A 22,524-nucleotide genomic window follows, 5' to 3' on the forward strand; every position below is an offset into this window, starting at 1 on the left:
GCCGAGCCATTGAGGAAACTCTTTATCTTTATACTGAGATTAAAAGGAACATTATGTGTGTGAGAAAAAGTACAAGGCTTTTCCCTATGATTGACAGCAGGGGCTAATGGAAACAAAAAGATCTAGAAAAAAGTTTTTAATTATATATTTATTTTACTTGATTCCAGAAACTCAGGAAGCATTAGCAGAAAGCAACAAGTACACAGAAATACACATACGTGTCACCTCACACTCAAGCAATGCAATTCCTTTGACAATGGAAGCAGCAATAACCACCCCCACCCCCAAACCACCTGCCTAAGAAATTCTGAAAAGAAACTTTCTCTTTAAGAACAAGTCACCCGATAATTTTTGGCCTCCTGACCAGAAGATACAAAAATAAATAAATAAATAAATCTCAAGCTAACACCAGCTTTGAGGCTTCAGTGGCCATGCTCTTCTCCCTGCAGAGGCAGGACCTGCTGTTTTCATCACTGAGGCGGGAGGGCCACATCGCTGCCCCTCACCACACTGCAGACAGATGTCTTCAAGTCCCTGGGGTTCTCCACCAGCTCCTTTTTTGATTCTCCAGAGATTGGTTGGGGGAAGAAGTCATCCCAAATTCGTTTAAGATGCCCTCTAGGCAGCCAGTGTTTAGTAAGCTAGGAAGAATTCTGGAGCCAATCTCAGGTGAGGCTGACCATCTGGCAGGGCCCAGGGATCCAAAATCTCTGCTTTAGGACTCTCGCCCATTGGGAATCAGTGACCTCCAGAATTTTTTTTTTTTTTACTTCAAGGGGAGGTGCACTATACACTCCCTTCTATTGGGAGTAAGGAGGCCCAATGCCTAGACACCCACCCTCACTCCCATACCAGAAACACACAGCAACTAAGGCACTCCCAGGGGGACAGACACACTTTGGCAATGAGGCCCCTCTGGAGGCCCATGGTGTGAACAGCTGCACAGAGGGCTGTGTGCTGTGGATTCAGCACCTTAGGAGGTGGGAGACGGCAGTGGACAGAGAAGGAAGGAGTCTCAGGTCCTGATGGATCAGAAGAAGGAAAATGGGGAGAGGTGGTCAGGACACAGGAGATGAGAAAACCAAGGATGACCAGAAAAGGGGTAAAAGGCAGAAAATGTAGAAATGATGAGAGAAGCAAGACAAAGAAGCAAAAGATGACATGGGCAACCAAGGAAAATAGAAAGGAGACAGAGCAGGTGGAAACAGCAAAGTGAGTGAGATGAATGGGGAAGGATGTGAGGAGGGAGAGAGGAAGCCAGGAAGAGGGCATCAGGGGACAGCAGAGCTCTGTAAAGACACACCCTGTGAGTGGAGGCAATAAAGTTCCTCAGTCCCTACAGAAACCTGGCGAGTCCAGTACACCAGGTCGACCATGTAAATCAGCAGGTTGATGGCTGTCAGGACGGCCACAGCCAGTCGCTGGTCCCAGATGCAGCCATAGTCGATGAGCTCACCAATGCAGCTCATATCGCTGTCCCAGTGGGGTTGTCCACCTAACTTCTCGTCAAACTGGTAGAGGGGCCAGAGGACCAGAGCACTGACATAGAGGAGGACTGAGAGCGTGGTCAACCCCAGATGGAAAATGCGGAGTGGAAGGGGCAGTCTGTTCTCCCAGCCACCCAGCCGCAGCAGCATGGCCACAGCTACCTGGACGAAGCAGATGGAGTACACGGCCACGCACCACTCCAGGGCCGGCTGGTGCAGGTACAGGGAGGTGTTGCTGAGGAAGACAAAGATGACACAGGCCACAAAGCTCTCCAGAATCTTTAGCAGGCCTGGTAATGTGTGCACATAGCAGGGGATGGTCTTGAAGTCATAGTGTTTCCATGTGTAGGCCACATCTATGGCATAGAGCACACAGGAGATGCAGGAGAACGCAGAGGCAGCGATGGCCCGGTCTCGGGAAGGACCATGAGGCAGGTACTGGACGTAGAAGACGGGGTAGATGATGGAGGTCGAGAGGCAGAGGAGGGCCGCATAGCAGGCATAGGTGATGGGTAATTTGTACCAGAAAAAAGGAAATTTGCAGTCGCAGTAAAAGCACTCAAACATAGAGATGAAGAAGGTCATGATGAAACAAAGGCACCAGATGCCTAGGCACCAGTCACCTATAGCCCCCCTCTCGTGGCCCATGCTGGCCACCAGGGAGAAGGCCATACACATGGAGATCACCTGCGGTAAACGGAGGAAGTAGCACAGGGAGTCCACATCATCTTCAGCTGGGATTATCCTCCTGATGGACATGCTGTTGTGAAGGTCCGGCAGGTTAGAGTCACCAGTATGGAGTGGTCTTCACTTAGGTCTCATCCGAGAGAGATCCAGATCTGAAGGCAGATTGAGTGAGATGATCAGAAAAGGCTCAGGGCCCTGTGAGGGCTGAGGCTCAGGATCTGTGGAGTTTGAACCAGTGGCTCAGACACTCAGGCAAGATCACAGCACTCCAGAATGACTCTCCCCACCCGTCACCTTTGGCCTTGTCAGGAGACTTGTCTCATCTCACAGCTGGGTTGGATCTGGCCTCAAACCACCAACATTTTTATGTCTTTTTGCTGCATGTCAATATCTACAGAAATACAGGATACCATGGTCTTTTCTACAATCACAAACCTTCAAGTTGGAAAAACAATTTTTAAAAAATTGTTTGGTAACGAATTCTGAGCTGAAAGCATAGGAGACCATTTATGGTTTTGTTTGGACTTCGACGGTAAAGCGTCTGCCTACAATGTGGGAGACCCGGGTTTGATCCCTGGGTCGGGTGGATCCTCTGGAGAAGGCAATGGTGCCCCACTCCACTACTCTTGCCTGGAAAATCCCATGGATGGAGGAGCCTGGTAGGCTACAGTCCATGGGGTCACAAAGCGTAGGACGCGACTGAGGGACTAAACTTTTTTCCTTCTTTCTTATTTCACTTAGTGTAAATGTTCAAAAGTTCATTTGTTGAAACAGTAATGTGTTTGATCACAAAGTTCTTTCAGACCCCAGTGGGGTGTCATCTCCTATAGTATATATGTATCATGTCACCTGTCAAAACTGAAAAATTCTGAATTCTGGAGAATATCTGACCGCAAGGATTTTCAAAAAGGAACTGTTTATTGTTGTGCTAACCTTATTCTACAGATGGGAAAACCAGGAGTCAAGTGCCTTCCCTAAGGTTGAAAGTGTAGCGGTGGAAATCCAAGTTAAAAATAAAAAAGTCATGGGTTTCTATATGCAAAACAGAAAAAGAGACACAGAAATACAGAACAGACTTTTGAACTCTGGGGGAGAACGTGAGGGTGGGATGTTTTGAAAGAACAGCATGTATATTATCTATGGTGAAACGGACCACCAGCCCAGGTGGGATACATGAGTCAGGTGCTCGGGCCTGGTGCACTGGGAGGACCCTGAGGAGTCGGGTGGGGAGGGAGGTGGGAGGGGGGATCGGGATGGGGAATACATGTAACTATATGGCTGATTCATGTCAATGTATGACAAAACCCACTGAAATGTTGTAAAGTGATTGGCCTCCAACTAATAAAATAATATTAAAAAAAAAAAAAAAAAAAAAAAAAAAGTCATGGGTTTGAGCACTTTGTTCTACAGCCCAGCAGGTCAGCCAGGCCTGTGGGTGGGAGTCCAGGACCAAAACTCAGGGCTCTGGGACAAAGGAGACATCCTCAGGGCCACGGCCTCCTTCCACAGCAACCTGAGGACACACATGTCCCCGCCTCACCTCCCCGCAGCCAGCACTAGAAGGAGCTGCTGTCTGAGGGACACAGCCCCCTCCAGAGGAGGGCATCTTCAGGGGTGAACGGGGAGGAGCCATGGGGTGAGAGCAAGGCCGTGGGGACAGATGACATGGGAATAGGGGCTGTTGTGAATCCCCTCCACCCATTTTTGCCTTCACATGTGATGCTTCCTCATTGAAGAAGGGAGACCCCAACCCAGCATGACTCCAAGGTGGGGCAACGTTGAGGAACCACAGACTAAAGTAACACAGTCTTGGGCTCCAAGCCTGCCATCCAGGTGGAGTCTGGAAAGATTTAGGAGTGGTCCTACCTGAGCAGGATTCTCCTGGCCTGGGAGACTGGTGAGCAGCTTCAAAGCTGGGAGGAATGGATTGAAAATGAAGAAGGATGCTGTTTCTGATGCTGATGAGGAGCCTTTCAGGGCATCTCAGGGAAGGGGTGTGGATGGATGGATGATCACCCCCTTTAAAGGGCAGAAACTGAAAGAGGAGGCCCCTGCTAACTCCTGGGAGAGGACAGTCCTGAGAATTCATCCAGGACTGGGTGGGGTTGGGGGGGCACAGAGTGAAGATGACTGTGGGGATTCCAGGGTCCCAGTGGCCCTGAGGCAGCCCAGTAGGTTCCTTCATGCCCAGGAGGGATGCAGGCAAGGAGCCAACCTTCCCATGGAGGAGGGGCCTGGACTGGAACTGAGAGAGGAGAACAGGGGCCTGAAGGGGTTTCAGGGCTGTGGCAGGGACACGTGGCCAGAGTGGCAGGGACCCTGGAGACCATGGAATTGCCCAGGTCACCTGCCCAAGGCAGTCCCACCAGCCAGGGCTGCAGTCCTGCTCACACAGGGGCTCCTCCAGGGTCCAGTGTGGGGGGAGTGAGGCCCCTCCCAGTCCGCCCCCTCCTCAGGGACAGCTGCCCTGTTTCCAAGGGACTATTTGCTGAGAGGCCCCAGGGCTGAAGGGCCAGCACCCTGGGCCCCAGCCAGCTTCCTGCCATCAGGGGCCTTGTCTCCTTTGCTGATAATAAACCCTGGGGCAAGCTGAGGCTGGAAAGAGAAAGAGAGCAAACCTGAGATCCGCCCTGGACTCCCAGAGCTCCTTGAGCCCCAACTGCCAGGGGAGCCCTGGAGCCTGCTGGCCTCCCTGTGGGCACAGCCGGGGTGGGGAGGGGCACTGGGGTGAGGGAGGCAGGGAGTGTCATGCTTTCTGAACCCCAGTTTGATCCCAGTTTAATTACTTGAACTCACCCTGAAATTCCACCTAAGACTAAGAGACAACCTCAATGCATTGAATGCTTTGAATCCATTGAATGCATCAGAGAGAGGATATGGAGAAGAGGAGGCATGGGGGTTCCAACCGTGTGACCCTGGGTCAGGTCTGTGCCCTCTCTGGGCCCCTGTTCCCCCACCTGGAAAGCAGCAGCTTTGTCTGAGCCTCCCGCAGCCCCTCCTCCACACTAATCTGTGAGCCTGGATGTGGTGCCCCAGTCAGACCACAGCCTGGGTGTGGCTGAGCCCCGCCTGCCCAGCAGTCAGGCGTGTGGACTGTAAGACAGGGAGCCGGGAAGGTCATGGCTGGGACAGAGGAAAAAAGGAGGAGGTGCCAGAAGGACAGAGAAGGAGGAGATGAGATGGACACTCAGAGAGACAAGGAGTAGAGCCTTCATGGCTGGATGATCATGGCAAGCAACTCAACAGAACCTCAGTTTCCCCATCTGTTCAATGTCTCTATACCTACTTTGTGTCAATTAAATGAATAAAAGCATGTGACGGGTTCATCAGAGGGCCTGTCACATGGAACCCTCAATCCGTGCCAGCTACCTCCCCGCCCCCCTCACAGAGGACCCAGAAGATCCTGGCCCCACTCTGGACATCAGCACATGCAGCTTGATTTGCTGCAGATCAGGGGCTGCAAACCACTTTGTACTCGAGGTGGACTCACTGTGTTCAGTTTTCCATCACAGTGTTTTCATGAAAAAATGATGTGGAATCAGTAGTATTACTATTTCTGCCCTGAGTGTTTGCTGGCTGCACATTGTTTTAATTTCACATGAAAATCTGGATTACAGCTCCTTTTCAAGCCTCAGGAGATACAGTGTCACCTGGTTTGGTTTCCTTGGCAGTAGGGTTGCTGGAGATAAGCAGTTGCTAGGCTCTTTTCTTTATATTGTTTTCCATCCTCATCTTTGTTTAGTGTTTTCTGTATTTCTGTCATTCTCATGCATAATTGACATAAAGCAGGACTGTGATCATCTCTCCTGTGACTGTTTTCCCGTCGGCATGGCCAGGCTTCCTGCCTGCTCACAGGAGCGTCCACCCCTCTATCCAGGGAGCATCCATGTCTTCAACCTCAACCTCAGCCTTCAATACATTTCAAATGCTCTGAAATCATATGTAGACATGTGTGTACATACATGCATACATGTTTGTCCATAAATGCATACATGTTTGTCGGGAGTATCTGTACCTTTTTTACTGTTTTGTAAACATGAGACTATGTCTTCCCAGAGCATCTTGATTTTCCCCCACCCTAGACAGGTATAGCTGGTCCTCTCCAGGGACCCTAGTGCTCTCCATCCCCTTATTTCCTTCCCTCTGGCTCCTTGGGCATCAGTGGACCCTCCCCTGTGAGTCTCAGACAATGGGGGACAAAGGATGTGACAATGGATCCTGGGATTCATGTGACCACCATGCTCTAGGGCAGGAGGTCAGCAAGTTTTTCTGAGAAATTTTTTAAAAAATATGACAAAGAATATATTTTTCATTTCAGGAAATTAAATACAGCTTCCTAGATTTGCAACAAATTATCACAAGCCTGGTGGCTTAAAACAGTAGAAATATGTTCTCTCACAGTTCTGGAGATCAGCATTTTGAAACAAGGTGTCAGCAGGACTGCTCTATCTCTGATGCCCCAGGGGAGGGTCCCTCCTTGTCTCTTTTAGCTTCTGGAGGCCCTTTAGCTTGTCCCATGTTACTGAACTCAGGCTTGTCTGCTTATCCCTCAAGAAGTCAAATACCAAGAGATGAGTGTTGGGCTTTGTCTGGGACGAGGTACCGCTCTTCCACTGTGAACACAATCATCACCCACGTCTGTGCATCAGCCCATGTTAGACGGTGGTTTGAAAAAAATACTAATGAACATTTCCACCAGTTTTTGTGGATCAACTTGGAGGATTTGTTTTTTTCCAGTTTAGTAGGTCTGAGGTGAGAAAAAGATTGTATGTCCAATAACAGCCACTAACACTTCTGCACTGAAACCCCTTGCAGGGAATTGTCTCAGTGGAAATCCACCCCCAGCATGCCCCCCACTCCACCACCACCCCCAGGGGACACACTGGCCAAATTGAGCCATCTGTCAGGTCTTAAAAGGAGAGACTACTTCAGATCTCCTTTCTTCCTTACACTGGGTGACACTAAGGCTGTGCCCCGCCAACACACTAGAACCCCCCCTTCTTCCAGAGACTGGAGTAGGGGGGAGGAGGGGTGCAGATTCCATGGCAGCCCCACCCTCGGGCATCAGGACTGGAACCACAGAGCGGGGGCTGGATTCAGTTCCCTACAAAGCTGACCCCCTCTTTTCACTCCCTTGCCTGCAGACTCCTCTATAAAGGGGGCAGGCTTTTCACAGTTTAGTTTCCTTTTTGCCTTTAATTTAGTGCCCTTGTTGGAAGAATCCTTATTATGGAGTAATAGGAAGATCTGCGCATGGAGTTCCCTCCCACTTACCAGATGTTGACAAAAGAGCTCTAACTGCAATGTACTGGAATAATTTAGACATCCATGCAGGAACCAATGTTCTTCACAACTGAAAACATACATGGGCCAGGTTGCATTAAAAGTAGAAAACCATTTTTTTTTCTTGATTCCAGCATCATACTGTTAGGGGAAGCACACGAATACAGCCACCCACCCTGACCAGGAACCCTAGTAACCACTTGTTTGAATTGTTTTATGACAGGAGGTCCTGGTAAGAAACATGGAACTAATAAGCCACCACCAACCGGAAGAGTTCGGGAAAGGTCAACAGGAGACAACATGTGTCCGAACACCTCCTGGAAACCTCCCTGGCATCCATCTTGGCTGAACAAGGCACCAGGAAGGACTCTGAGTCAGAATGATTGGCTAAAGACAACCCGGAGACTAATCCCATCACCATAAAACCGAAGACTGTGAGCCATGTGGCAGAGCTGTTCTCCTGGGTTCCCTTACCCTCCTGCTCTCCGCTCCGGCACCCTTTCCCAATAAAATCTCTTGCTTTGTCAGCTACATGTGTCTCCTTGGACAATTCATTTTCGAGTGTTAGACAAGAGCCCAGTTTCAGACCCTGGAAAGGGTTCCTCTTCCTGCAACAATACCTCTAGCTTTGACAATCTGCCAAAATGAGTGCCAGTGGACTTGTAGAAGGGATGGATATAGATCCCCTCCCCCCACTTCACTGGCTCCCCTAGAACAGATTTAAAACAAACAAGCAATTCTTCCGTGGGAAGAGAGTGGTACAGAGTCACAAACAAGCCATTCCCACTTCTGCAGTCTCCAAGTGGCCCCAAAGTTCCAAAGAGCAAAGAATATACACAAACAGGTGGGAAGGGGGGCTCCTGGGGCCCACAACCCCTCTACTCACTCAGTCAAGATGTCGGTGCTCCTTCAGAGGCCAGTTTCCTTCTCTTAACAGAAAGTGAAAGCTCACTGTGAGCAAGGTGTGGGGAGGGACAGGGCAAGTTCCTGAAACTAGCAAGTATGGCAGCTGCTGGAAAAGACCTATAGATCTTCGCTGGGAATAGCTGACACTCCACCCTATCTTCCCAGTGGCGCTCTGCTCCTTGCTCTAGGATGAAAGGGAGGGGCTGGAGACTTGGGGACCTGTCTCCTGCCTGGACGGTCAACACTGTCCCCCAACTCAGGCCCAGCTGCTTGTCACTGAAGAAGCCAGTACAGAGAGCTAAGTCTTGGGTTTAAGAAAAGTAGTTTTATCTTAAGGAAACCAGCAAGAAAGTGTTTTACTGCCCAGAAGAATCAACTCCCAGCACGGCAAGGCTCAGCCGGGATTTATACAAGGAAGGAAGCTGAAACGGCCGCGGGCTGTGTGCCAGGGGTGCGCTGTGCTTCTATTTGGGGAGACTTGACATTAACCCCTGGGCCGCCTTGCTGGATTGAGAAGGTAAGTGTGGTCCTTACTTTGTTCAGATCAGCACATCAGTTCTAGGGAGTCAGTGGTTGTATATTTTCTGGAGAAAAAGAATGGAGACAGAAACAGTGCTTAACCGGCAAAGCAAAACTGAAACCAGAACATCAAACTCTGTTTAACTATTAATAAGCCTTTGGTTGAGAAACAAGCAAGGCTACAGACGGGGGCCGGAGACCTGCCTGACCACCATGATCACCATGTGCCCGTCCTCAGGCCTGGGCACCAAGGCCTGCTTCCTGCTCTCCACCAGTGTGCCCTTCTCTCTGGTGGCCACTGAGGTCACTCTGACAGAGGGCGTAATTAACTGGTGCATGCTCTTCTGGTGCATCTGCTTCACTGTGACCCTCACCGTCTTCATAGGGGAGTTTTGTGGGCTCCGGTCCCGCCTCCCCTTCTCCTGGGACGGCTTTCTCTACGCCCACGCCTTTTACCTCTTCATCCTCTGCCTCTCAACGTCCATCATCTTCGGCACCACCTACATCAAGTTCTTGTCTCCAGGCTCCACCCGAAACAGGGTCATCATTGCCACTGCATTTGCCTTAGTGGCTGCTATACTCTATGCCGTTGAAGTGTTTTGCATCATATCCAGCCTGGAGGCATGGTCTGGTTCAAGCCAGCCTTCCCCGGCCTGGCCAGGAGGCCAGAGAACTATGCTGAATGGCTCATCATCGCCTTCATCAGCAGCCCTCACCAGTATCAGCATCAGCCAGCCTCTCATTCATGGTTATGTAGTTCATATGCTTCCTCCTGGATGGAGCTGTGAACTTCATAGGGAAGGGGTTTGATCGAGTCAAAGACAGAAAGCTCTGTTCCCCACCTGTATCCTGTCTGAGCAGACAATGCTCTCAGTACTCCTCTACCCTAGTGCTCTGGTCCTCTGTCAGCTCCACCAGTTCATCAAGAAGTTGGATGGGCAGCCCCAGCGGTCCAGTGATGTGAGCTGCAGCGATAGACTCACCTGCTTGGTGTGCACCTGGGACCAGCAACTAGCTGCGGCCATCTGACAGCCATCCACCTGCGATTTATGTGGCTGACACTGAGTAACTGGCCTGTGAGGTTTTTGTAGGGACTAAGAATTCGCTTTCTAAATGAGAGGGTCTTTTTTAATACAGCTCTGGCATCCACTGATGTCCTCTTCCTGGCTCCCCTCTCTCCCTCTCACATCCTTCCCCATTCATCTCACTCTCTTTTCTGTTCCTTCACTCCTTCTGCTCTGTCTTTGCCCTGTTTGGTGTGTTTGCTCACATCCTGTTCTGCCTCTTTCTCTTGCTGCTCTCATCTATTCGACATTTTCTGCTTTTTGCCCCTTTTCTGGTCATCCTTGGTTTTGCCATCTCCTGTGTCCTGACCACCTCTCCTTATTTTCCTTCTTCTGATCCATCAGGACCTGAGACTCCTTCTTTCTCTGCCCACCACCTCTTCCCACATCTTAAGGTGCTGACTCCACATCATATAGCCCTCTGTGCAGCTGTTCACACCCTGGGCCTCCGGAGGGGCCTCGTTGCCAAAGCAACTCTGTCCCCATGGGGGTGCCTTAGTTGGTGTGTGTGTGTTGGAAGGAGGTTGGGGTTGGGGGTGAGTACCAAGAGATATGGCCCACTTTCTCCCTGGGGATGGGGTATACAGTCCACCATTCCTTTAAGTTGAACAAAAGTCTCTGCAGGTCAGTAATTTCCAGTGGGAGAAGTCTTGAAGCAGAGACCCTGGGTACCTGGGCCTGGCTGGTGGTTGACCCGGTCTGACACTGGCTCCAGAATTTCTCCAAGCTTACTGAAAACCCACTGCCAGCAGAGGCCATCTTAAAAGAAGCAAAGACTGAATGCCTCCGCATCGCAACTACTCTCTGGGAAATCAAAGTAGGAGCTGGTGAAGAACCCCAGACTCTTGAAGACTCCTGTCTGCAGTGTTGGTGAGGGGCAGTGATATGGCCCTCCTGCCTCAGTGATCAAAACAGTAGGTCCTAAATCTGCAGGGAGAAGGGCATCGCCACTGCCAGCATTAAAGGTGATGTTAGCCTGGGTATTATATTTTTCTTTAAATTTTATTGTCTCAAGGACAAAAATTACTGGGTGACTATATTTTTGCATGGAAAGTTTCTTTTCAAAGCTTTGTTAATGGGTGGTGTTGAATGGGTGGGTATTGTTGATACCGTAGTCAAGAAAACTGTATTGCTTGAATTTGCTGCACAAACATGTGTTTCTAAGTGTCAGTTGTTTTCTGATGCTGCTTCCTGCTTCTCCAGGACCCACACATAATAGGATCTAAATAAGTGTAAATATACATGGATTTTTTAATTCTCTGGAATTTGTGGATACCATTGAACCCTGCTAACAATCACAGATGAAGGCTCGTCCTTTCTCCTAAAACTGTACTGTTCTTTTTTAACCTCAATACGAAGATAAAAGAAAAAAACCCACAAACCTGACATATACTAATTGCCCCAAATTTTCTCAGAGCTCAGAAGGATGGTGCAGATTTTTACTCTCACCCAAGCCCCCATCTCTGGGAGCCCTTCCCATTGTCTCCCCACCCTCACCTTCCCCCAGGACCTGGGGACATGGCACTGCCCAAGACAACTAGCAGCTGTGTCCCCAACACTAGACTTTCTGTCCCCTTAGCTCTTAAAGGACCAGAGCCCGGTTGACTGTATTTAAAGTGTGTCCCTGCCTGCATGCCCAGCGTGTGTGTTTGCCTGTGTATGTGCCTGTATGTCTGTGCTCACAGATGCATTTGGACCAGCAGCCTTTATAATAACTGGTGGCCGGAAAGCCACCAATATTGTCCTTAGTCTCCTGCTCTCTGCTGCAAAACCTCAGAGCCCAGCATCCTGGTGTTACCAGAACCAGAGGGGCCCCAGGCAAGCAGAGCTGTGGGGGAGGGGAGGGGAGGACCCCCACTGCTGCCCCTCACTCCTGTACTGGGAGGAGGCATGTGATCTTCACCCGGGGGCGGGTAAGGTAAATGGGGAAGGCTCTAGGAGGTGGTTCCCATGACAGGCAAATCTTAAGAAGCAATGAAAGAAAATTCATATTTTAAGGAAAGACAAGAAAAACTTAAACAAAGTTTTTCTCTACCTGTTTTGACCTTCTCCCTCCTCTGAGGTGTGCAGTGTGCGTCTGCAGTATGTGCTAACCAGACCTACCTAAGGGCAGAAATACCTGACCCATTGTAAACATCAATTTTTGTTCTAACCCCAGCCTTGTGACTTTATATGACACTGCCTACCTATGACCTTGTTAATGTCACTAGCTATATCACTTATAGTCTGCTGTTTTACAAGAATATTGTTTCTTGCACTAACAAATATGTCATTGAGCCTCTGATAAAAACAATAATGACCAGGTGACCTAATACACAGTTTTATAAGATCCATGACTGTAATAAGGTGACTCGAGATATGGGAAGAAACAATAGGAGGGAACCATTTCCAAGAGCCTGACAGACAAGTAAGACTGTTAGTCCAGAGGATTTTGGCTACTGTTACCAGGACTAGATGAATAATTGTACATCAACGAAATTCTCACCTGACCTGGGAAAAGTCCTCCCAAACCTTGATTGAGATTAAGATGGAAACAAATAGATTGTATGATAAAGAATGTTGCCCACCACCCAGTTCTACAAGAATCAAGTCACTAGCTGCTGAAATTCACTGACCTGCAATCCACTCTGAAAGAAAGTCATGGAAAAGGTCAGGATTGTACTTTGTACTCTGAGAAAACTGGCAGAACCTGCCCTCACATACTTCGATATTTTCAGGAGACTTTTCTATGAACCCAGTTTCTTGCATCTGTTCATGCTTAGGAAGCACTAAAAGCATTAACCATGATATCTGTTCTTCCTGACTGAAGGAACCTTCTACCAAGACATGGGTTGATTTCATGTCCTTCCTCCATATCACACACATACTGACCTCCAACCCTAACCTCCTTGAAACAATTCTCAGAGTTTCTTGAGAGACTGTCTCCCCACTTACACTTCTCAGGTTGGTTCCAATAAAGTTTCCAATTCTTTCTTAGCTTGACTATTGGTTAATTTTTCATCCACAAAAGCAAGAATGTGTTGACCTCTGCAAGTCTCAGTGCAGGAACCTCATATTCTCATATTTTTCTAAATCAAATTGAACAGAACCCTGGGACCTCACTTCCCAGGAGGATGGAAATGTGTCTGGGCTTTAGTAAAAGAATTGTCCAGGGTGGCTCACCTGAGGGGTTCGCTGTCTAAGCCTCGTGGTTTTTGGCGGCGGCTCTCAATTCCTCCTGTTGAGAGGTTAAGGGCCATTTGCCACAATTCCAAGGTTATTCCAGTCCCCTCACTGTGGTGCTCAAAAGAAAGTGTAATCATCCTGTATTTAGTTCAACCTTCTCATCATAGGGGCTTCCCTGGTGGCTCAGATCGTAAAGAATCCTCCTACAGTTCAGGAGAACTGGGTTTGAACCCTGGATTGGGAAGATTCCCTGGAGAAGAGAATGTCAACCCACTCCAGTATTCTTGCCTGGGAAATCCAATGGACAGAGGAGCCTGGCGGGCTGCAGTACATGGGGTCACAAAGAGTTGGACACGACTGAATGAGATAAACATAGTCTGGTCATAGAATAGGAGCAGCTGGACCCAAGGGAGGGGCAGGACGTGTCCAGAGTCACCCTGTGTGTGGCAGAGTCAGAGTCAGGACCCAGGTGTCCTGTCCCCAGGCTGGGTGTCTGTCCACGGCCCGACGCTGCTTGTGACATGTGGGAGCAGCATCCTCCAGGCTGGGATTCTGCCCCATCCACCCCAGTTCTGCACAAACCTGCCCCGTCTCCCCGAGGAGGGCACTCGCTGCTGCTGAATCCCTTTCCTCATCTGCTTGATGGGGGAGGGGTGCCAGAGACCCCTGGTCCCTCCCAGCACCCCTCTTCCCAGGGCCCCTGATCTTGCCAGTCTTGGAGACTCAGATGTGGAGTTGGAAGCCGGCTCCCTCCCCTCTGTCCACTCTCTCTGCTTATTCCCTCTTGGCTGCTGGGTCCTGTTTATTGGTCACATCCCTCCTGATTATACAGACCCTCTTTCCCAATGACCTCTGCTTGGTGGTGAACGTGTTTCTCATTCACAACCTGAGTTTCCTCAGTCACTTCCTAGTGGTCTAACTCTCCAATGATTCTTGTCAAAAACGCAAACTGCTTCCAGGCGCCCCCACCGTCTGAGGTCTCTCAGACTCCCTTGTTCATGCACATTCTTGACTTTCCACTTCTTCAGAGTCCAGCCCAGCAGCCCAAATGCTCTTGCCCTGTTTAGGAAACTCGTGTTTCTTTTAGGAAAAGGAAATTCCTTGCTGCTGGGCATATAGAGTGCTGACCATAGCAGGGGAAGATGAAACAAAAGCCCAGAGTGAAGAGAGAGGCAGATGTGGGGTCCACGACTGGATTCACAGTCACATCTGCTCTGACTCCAAAGCAGACAGACTGGGGGAGGAGCTGAGAGATGCCCACACAGGCCTGTCTCGAAAGGCAGAGAGAAGGGAGGCTCCTTGGGTTCAGGGGTCTGACTCTTTGCAACCCCATGGACTGCAGCACACCAGGCTTTCCTGTCCATCACCAACTCCCGGAACTTGCTCAAGCTCATGTTCATCGTGTTGGTGATGCCACCCAATCAGCTTGGATGGGGAGGGGGAGCTGTGGCCCCCAAACCCACCTACTTAGTGTCCAGGGCCTCCTCCAGCCCTTTAGCACACACAGTTGATGGAGATGATCCCCTATTTGTCCAGTGCCCAAGCCTCAGCCCCTTCCTTTGCTCCTTGACTGGCCTGGGCTCCCTGTCTCCTGGGGCGGCAGCCAGAGGCTCCCTCCTCAGCTGGCCAGAGCCTCCTCTGCACACGGTGACTCCAGCTGATGCCCTCTGGACTGTGGCCTGAGCTGCATCCAGAACAGAGCCTGGGGCACAGATGTTTCCATTCTGTGGTCCTGGACCAGTTTCTTGAAAAAATCAGGGATTACCCTTCCTCGGTCCTCCTCTGAGTGGGGAGAATTGGGGCCATTCCCTCCTGCGGCCTCAGGCACCTGGTTATCTCCCTTGGGTGCCAGTGCAGACGGCCGATCCATGTGACCCTTGTCTGTGTGGTTGGTTCCTGGATCTGAGTGAAGAGGGAAGGGGCTCAGCATTTCCTGAGGTTCTTTTATCTGCTGAGGTTTGGGGGAGACAGATCTGTGTTCAAATCCAGTCTCTGTTAGGGAGTAACTTTGTGACTCTGAGCTAAAAACATAACGTGCTCTCTGAGCTTCAGTTTCATCATCTGTTAAATGGGGATGACAGTAATAATATCCCTGAAGATGAAATGAAATAGAGGTAATAAGACACCTTGTCAGACTGCTGGTGTTCAAAAAATATTGGCTGCTTTATCTTTCTGGAATATAAGGTACAAATCAATGCCAATCAGAGTTTAAGGTCCTGTACCCACATGACTGGGTTCAAATCCCAGCTCTGTCACTTCCTACTTGTGTGATCTTGGACTAGTTACCCTCTGTGTGCTTGTAAAAATGGGGACGCATTGTGCATAGCTCATGGGTTTCTGGGAGGAACACTTGAATCCAGAGCAGGGCTTGACCTGCAGTGAGCGCTGTGTGTGACACCTCTTAAAACTTTTATGTCCGTAACTACCCTGTTGACCCATGCCAAGTGTTTCTCAAATGAATATAACAAGTGCTTACAGCTCAGACTGTAGCCAGCTGGGATACATTCATCCCTTTTGCCTTTTGGGTAAATTTTTGACAATCACTGAGGCATGTTTTGTCCCATTTAATCCTCTTAACAACCCTTGGTCTTGTGTGATGGACATCTCCATGGAGGGGAACCACTGAGGTCATGAACTCATCACCATATTTGAGGACAATCCCATCATTTGTGTGACCTGGGGAGAGACTTGGGCCTGACCCTCAGTAAGACAGAAAAGGCCAGATGAATATTGGACCTGCCCCACAAGTGGGGCCTGGACACACAAGAACAAGTGATACACAGAAACAAAGACAGATCAGAATTCCTTCTGTGGGGCCTGCAGGAGCATCCAGTGCATGCTTCCAATGGCCATGGTGCCTGGACCTGCTGCCCTTGGCTGTGACCTGGCTGCCCAGCACCCCTCCTTCCTGGTCTCAGCCTGTGGACAGGCTGGTCCCTCCCTAATGATTCTCCAAGCTATCCTGCATCCTTCTAGTACAGTTATTCTCTGCTTAAGTGGCCAGAGATGTTCTCTTCAAGGTGCAGTTAACAGCCTTTAAGACTAAAAGCAGGAGCTATTCTCTTCATTTTCTGGATGAGCAAACTGAGGCTTAGAGTGACACAGGAGTTCAGGGTTGGGGTCTGGTGTGTAGACAGGTAAGGTGAAAAGCTCTGAGAGGAATTGGGAGCAGTTGTCAATGGTTGGAGGGAGAGAGGTGAGGAGGCTGGAGAGGTAAGAAGGGGTCTGAACTTGTAGGACTTTGGAGGTGATGTTTTGGAATCTGTCTTCCATCCTAAGGGAGCAAACAGAAACCTTCAAAGTATCTTACTTTGACTTTACTCCAAACCAGTCTTTGCAAGAAAAGATGGAAATGACCAACCTAGACAGCATATTAAAAAGCAGAGACATTACTTAGCCAACAAAGGTCCATCTAGTCAAAGCTATGGTTTTTCCAGTGGTCATGTATGGATGTGAGAGTTGGACTATAAAGAAAGCTGAGTGCCAAAGAATTGATGGTTTTGAACTGTGGTGTTGGACAAGACTCTTGAGAGTCACTTGAATTGCAAGGAAATCAAACCAGTCAATCCTAAAGGAAATCAGTCCAGAATATTCATTGGAAAGACTGATGCTGAAGCTGAAGCTCTAATACTTTGGCTACCTGATCCAAAGAACTGACTCATTTGAAAAGACCCTGATGCTGGGAAACATTGAAGGCAGGAGGAGAAGCGGACAAGAGGGGAAAAGGTGGTTGGATGGCATCAGCGATGTGATGGACATGAGTTTGAGCAGGCTCCAGGAGTTAGTGATGGACAGGGAAGCCTGGCATGCTGCAGCCCATGGGGTTGCAAAGAGTCAGGTATGACTGAGGGACTGAACTGAACTGATGGAACTACAGGAAGCACCTAGAAGCTTATGGCACGAGAGCAGGTGAGGGGATGGATGGATGTGGACAAGATGGTCTAGAGATGAAGAAGACTAGATGGATTCACAAGCATTTTGAGAAGAGCATTTGGGAAGGTGGTGCCATTGACTAAGATGGGAAAGATGAGGAAGGATCAGTGTGTGTTGGGGGCTGAGGGGTTTGAGAGGTGGGACTGGACATGTTGAGTGTGATGTGTCCTGAGACATCCAGAGGGAGAGATCAGGAGGCAGTAGGGTACAACTCTGGGTCCCAATAGAGATCAGCTCTGGAGGTAGGAATTGGGGAGTTGTCATCACACGGCCTATTCACTTTCTTCAGTATCTTCTTAAATGTCGTATCCATGGAGCAGCCTGACCTCCACCCACCTAAAATAGCAGCCTTGCCCCTCCTCCCACCGTACACACTCCAATAACTCTTCTCACCTGTGTTCCCTTTATCGTGGCATTTATCACCCACTGACTTGATGTTATATATTGATGTGCACATCTCCTGTACTAGAGCGCGAGCTCCATGAGGGCAGAACTCTTGGTTCTGTTCTCTGCTCTCTGTCCAGTGCCTAGATCAGCGCCTGGAACACACACTTGGTGAACAAGAATATTTACTGATGAATGAAATCTTAAAGTCATCGGACTGGATGAGGAGGTAAAGGTGGTCTGGGCCCAAGCCCTGAGGAAATGGTTCCCTCCTGCTGCTTCTTCCCATATCTGTAGTTGTTGTTGTGTAGTCGATAAGTCATCTCTGACTCTTTGAGACCCAATGGACTGTAGCCCACCAGCCTCCTCTGCCCATGGGGTTACCCAGGCAAGAATACCGGAGTGGGTTGCCATTTCCTTCTCCAGGGAATCTTCTAGACCCAGGGATCAAACCTGAGTCTCCTGCATTGGCAGGCAAGTTTTTTATCACTAAGCCATATTGGGAACAGTCACTGCATTACAATCATGGATTTTATAAAACTATACATATTATATGAATCATTTCAATAGGCCTAGTCACCATTATTTTTTATCACAGACTTAATCACAGATCTGTTAATACAAGAAACAAGGCATGAATCTTTAAAATAAGCAGAGCACAAGTAATACAGCTAGAGACATTAATCAGGTCCTAAGTAAGTTAGCAGTGCTGTCTTCTAAGTCGTTACAAGGCCTTCCTCTAGAAAATGTTACCCTTTTGGTGATATGGGTATTTCTTCCCTTGAAGAGGTCTGGTTAAGGCACAATGCAGATGAATAATGCACACTACAGGAGAGGGAGGAGGCTGAAAAAGACAAAAAATGTTATATTTAAAATTTTCTTGTCTTGTCTTAAAATAGGAATTTAATTTCACTGTTTCTTAAGATTTTCCTTCCATGAGGACCACCTCCTGGGAGCCCTTACCCCCCATCCAACCTGCCCCTGGGTGAAGATCACAAGCTTCATTCTGATACAGGAGTGAGGGGCAGCAGTGGGGGTCCTTCCCCTCCCCTCCCCCACAGCTCTGCTTCTCTGGCACCCCTGACCCTGGTGACCCTAGGATGCTGGACTCTGAGGCTCTGTGGTTGAGACTGGGAGACTTGTGGGGCCTTCACAGTCACTAGTTACTGTAAAGAGCTGCTGGTCTCAATGCAGGGGAGCAGTGGGCATGTACACATGTACACACACATGTGCACTTAACTTGCATACAAGTACACACCTTTCTAGAGAGGCATCCAGGGACTGTCATGGCCCCTTTAAGAGTTAGGAGGACAGGATGTTGGCATTGGGGTGGGGTCCAACATCTTGCATCATAGGCTGGGCTGCACCCCCAGGCTTTGGTCCAGGTGTGATTGGGGAGTCAGTGGAAGGGGCTCCCAGAAACCTAGGTTTGGGTGAGGGTGGAAATTGACTAGGACTCTTCTGAGTGCTAGGCATATGGGAGCAATTAAAATATGTGGACTTTGTTTTGGGTTTTTGTTTGTTTCTTTTCTTTCATCTTTGGATTGAGATTGAAAAGGACATTATAAATGTGGACAACTGTTTGAACGAATGTTGAACTGTCTTCTCTATGATTGACAGCAGGGACTAATAGGAACCAGAAGCCCCAGAAATTTTTTAAAATTATGTACATTGATTTAGATTACATTGTGTCTGAGTCCCAGAGAATCAAGAGGCAGCAACAAAAAGCAATTGGCACACAGAAACACATACACATGAGTGTGTCCTCTCACACTCAAGCAAGGTAGTTCCTTGGACACTGGGACCAGTAACCCCCACCCCATCCCCAACCACCTGCTCAAGAAAATTTGAAAAGAAACTTCCTCTTCAAGCATAAGGTCACTCACACATATTAACTTTAAAAATGCCTTCCAATATACAATAGGTGCAGACAAATACTATTTTATTCCACTCATCCGTGGTACCTAGAAGAGTCAAATTCATAGTCAGAAAATGCATTGTAGATGCCAGGAGCAGGGGCATGAGGAGGCAGATGGGAGTTAGTGCTTAAAGGGGAGAGTTTCAGTTTAAGAAGGTGAAAAATTTGGGAGAGAGATGATCATGAGAGTTGTACAATGTGAATGCACTTAGGGCCACTGAACTGTACAGTTAAATATGGTTAAAGTCACATGTTTCATGCTATGTGACTTTTACCACAATAAAAAAAGCACCTTAAAAAAAGAAATTAAGATAAAAAATGTCTTTAATCAAAGAGACCCCAACACAGGGTCACTCAGTAATTTTTGCTGTCCTGAACAGAAGATAGTAAAAGTAAATAAATAAATAAAACACCCAGGCTAACATCACTTTGAGGCTGGCGGTGGCCATGCCCCTGTCCCTACAGTGATCAAATGCTATTTTATCACTGAGGCAAGCGGGCCACATCACTGCCCCTCACAAACACTGCAGACTGGTGTCTTCAAGACCATACAGTCCTCCCAGCTCCTTTTTTTAGTTCCCCAGACAGCAGTTGGGATTGAAGGCATTCACCCCTGACTTCCTCTAAAATGCCCTCTAGGCAGCAGGTGTTCCGTGAGCCTGCAAAAATCCTGGAGCCAATCTCAGGTGGGGCTTAGCACCAGGTGGGGCCCAGGGATCCAGGATCTCTGCTTCAAGATTCTTGCCCACTGGAAATTATTGACCTCTAGAGGATTTTTTCAACGTAATGGGGATGTAGCCTACACATCCCTCTCCACTGGGAGAAAGGGGGCCTGATGACTAGCTACCCACCCCCACTCCCAGATGCATATACAACTAAGGCACCGCCAGGAGACAGACACACTTTGGCAAAGAGGCCCCTCCGGAGGCCCAGGGTGTGAACAGCTGCACAGAGGGCTGTGTGCTGTGGAGTCAGCACCTTAGTAGGTGGGAGGGGGCAGTGGGCAGAGAAGGAAGGAGTCTCAGGTCCTGATGGATCAGAAGAAAAAAAATGGGGAGAGGTGGTCAGGACACAAGAGATGAGAAAACCAAGGATGACCAGAAAAGGGGCAAAAAGCAGAAAAGTAAAAAAGATGAGAGGAGAAAGAGACAAAACAGGATATGGGCAACCAAAGAAAACAGGAAGGAGGCAGAGCAGAAGGAGGGAAGGAAACAGAAAAGAGAGTGAGATGAAAGGGGAAGGTTGGGAGGAGGGAGAGAGGGAGCCAGGAAGAGGGCATCAGAGGATGTCCAAACTCTGTAAAGATACTGAATGGGACCAAACAGAGTCTGAAGCACTGGACACTGGATCCTCAGTCCCTACAGAAAGCTGGTGGGCCCAGTACAGCAGCTCAACCACGTAAATCAGCAGGGTGATGGCAGTCAGGATGGCCACAGCCAGTCACTGGTCTCAGATGTACATACTGTAGGGGAAGTCATCAATGCAGTCCTTGTCGCTGGACCAGTGAGGATGCCTGTCAAACTCCTCACTGAACTGATAGAGCAGCCAGAGGACGAGAGCACTAATGTAGAAAAGGACAGTAGAATGTAGAAAAGGAGAGCAGGGTCATAACAACCTGGAAGATGGGGAGGGGATTGGTAGGTGTCCTCCCAGCCATCCAGCTTCAGCAGCGTGGCCACGGCTGCTGGGATGAAGCAGAAGGAGTAATGGCCACGCACCACTCCAGGGCCGACTGGTGCACGTACAGGGAGGTGTTGCTGAGGAAGGCAAAGATGATACAGGTCATGAAGTTGTCCAGCACCTTCAGCAGGCCTGGCACAGTGTGCAGGTAGCTGGAAATCTCCCTGAACAGATAGCAGACCCACGTCCAGGCCACATCTATGATATACAGCAGAGATGCGAGACAGGAAAAAGCAGTAGCAGCCTATAGCCTGGTCCTGATAAGGGACATAAGGCAGGAACTGGACGTAGGTGATGGAGTAGATGATGCAGGTCGAGAGGCAGAGGAGGGCAGCATAGCAGGTGTAGATGTCGAGGAAGTGATACCAGAGACAGGAAGGCAGGACCGGGACTTACATAACTCAACAATGAAGATGATGAGAGTCATGGCAAAACAGAAGCTCCAGACGGCCACGGGCCAGTCACCTATCGCCCGCCTTCCCAGTGCCCATGCTGGCCACCAGCGAGAAGGCCACAGTGGTGGAGAACAGCTGCAGCAGGCAGAGGAAGTGGAACATGGTGTCCAAGGTCTGGGGATGTCCACTTGGTGGAATGGTGTTATGACGTTTAGGCAGCTCACGGTCACTGCTAAGGCAGTGGTCTTCACTGGGGCCCACCCAGAGAATGATCCAGCTCCAGGGTTGGATTGACTCAGATGCCTAGAAAAGGCTCAGGATCCATGGAGTTTGAACCAATGACCAGACACCTGGTAAGAGCACAGCTGCTCTGCAGTTATTCTCCCCACGCATCAGCCTTGGCCTTGCCAGGAGATTCATCCTATCTCACAGATGGGTTGGGTCTAGCCACAAAGCCATGCACATTTTTTTCACGCTTTGTGCCATTATCTAGAGACACAGGGTACTATGGTCCTTTTCTACAATCACAAATCTTCAATATACTCAAAACTGAAAAAGATTTTTTTAAAAAGCTGTTTGGTAACAAATTTTCACCTGAACAGACATGAGACAATTTATAGTCTTTGTTTATTTTACTTAGTGTGAATGTTCAAAAGTGTGGTTACAGAAACACTTATGTCTTTGCTTAAAAGGTGCATTAGACACCAGTGGGGTGTTAGGTCCAATAGAGAAGATGCATCAAGTTACATGATTGGTGCTGAAAAATTCTGATTCTGTAGTAATCTGACCCCAAGGGTTTCAGAAAAAGGATTGTGGATTGTCCTGCTAACCCCATTTTATAGAAGGGAAAACTAAGGCTCCAGGAGTCAAGTGCCTTCCCTAGTTTGAAAGGGTAGGAGTGGAAATCCCAGATAAAAATTAAAAAGTCACGGATTTGAGCACTATGTTCTATAGCCTTGCAGGTCAACCAGGCCTGTGAGTGGGAGCCCAGGACCAAAGCTCAGGACTCTGGGACCCAGGACCCACCTTCAGGGCCAGAGTCTCCTTCTACAGCAACCTGAAGACTCCCACGTCCTGGCCTCTCCTCCCCGCAGCATCACTAG

At 49.0% G+C, this 22,524-nt stretch overlaps 1 protein-coding gene across 2 annotated transcripts; it reads right to left on the reverse strand.

Moving 5' to 3' along the window:
• Positions 1–172: 172 nt before the first annotated feature.
• On the reverse strand, positions 173–21,508 carry LOC136147309 (myeloid-associated differentiation marker-like). 2 transcript variants are annotated; one of them, XM_065906669.1, is made up of 4 exons: positions 21,423–21,508; positions 8,898–8,947; positions 7,449–7,527; positions 173–2,326 (listed from the first exon to the last, which is right to left on the reverse strand). In XM_065906669.1, exon 4 carries the CDS (start codon positions 2,244–2,246, stop codon positions 1,272–1,274), a length of 975 nt encoding a protein of 324 aa, XP_065762741.1. In that variant the 5' UTR covers positions 2,247–2,326; positions 7,449–7,527; positions 8,898–8,947; positions 21,423–21,508; the 3' UTR covers positions 173–1,271. The 2 variants fall into 2 exon arrangements, with proteins under 2 accessions (XP_065762741.1, XP_065762742.1); XM_065906670.1 differs by lacking the exons at positions 7,449–7,527; positions 21,423–21,508 and having other exon boundaries at positions 8,898–9,806.
• Positions 21,509–22,524: the final 1,016 nt, after the last annotated feature.

Source organism: Muntiacus reevesi, chromosome 15, assembly GCF_963930625.1.
Source record: "Muntiacus reevesi chromosome 15, mMunRee1.1, whole genome shotgun sequence".
Lineage (NCBI taxonomy): Eukaryota > Metazoa > Chordata > Mammalia > Artiodactyla > Cervidae > Muntiacus > Muntiacus reevesi.

Bases quoted from the DNA above. Each gene is read 5' to 3' on its own strand.
- LOC136147309 (XM_065906669.1), bottom strand. From the start codon at position 2,246: ATGTCCATCAGGAGGATAATCCCAGCTGAAGATGATGTGGACTCCCTG.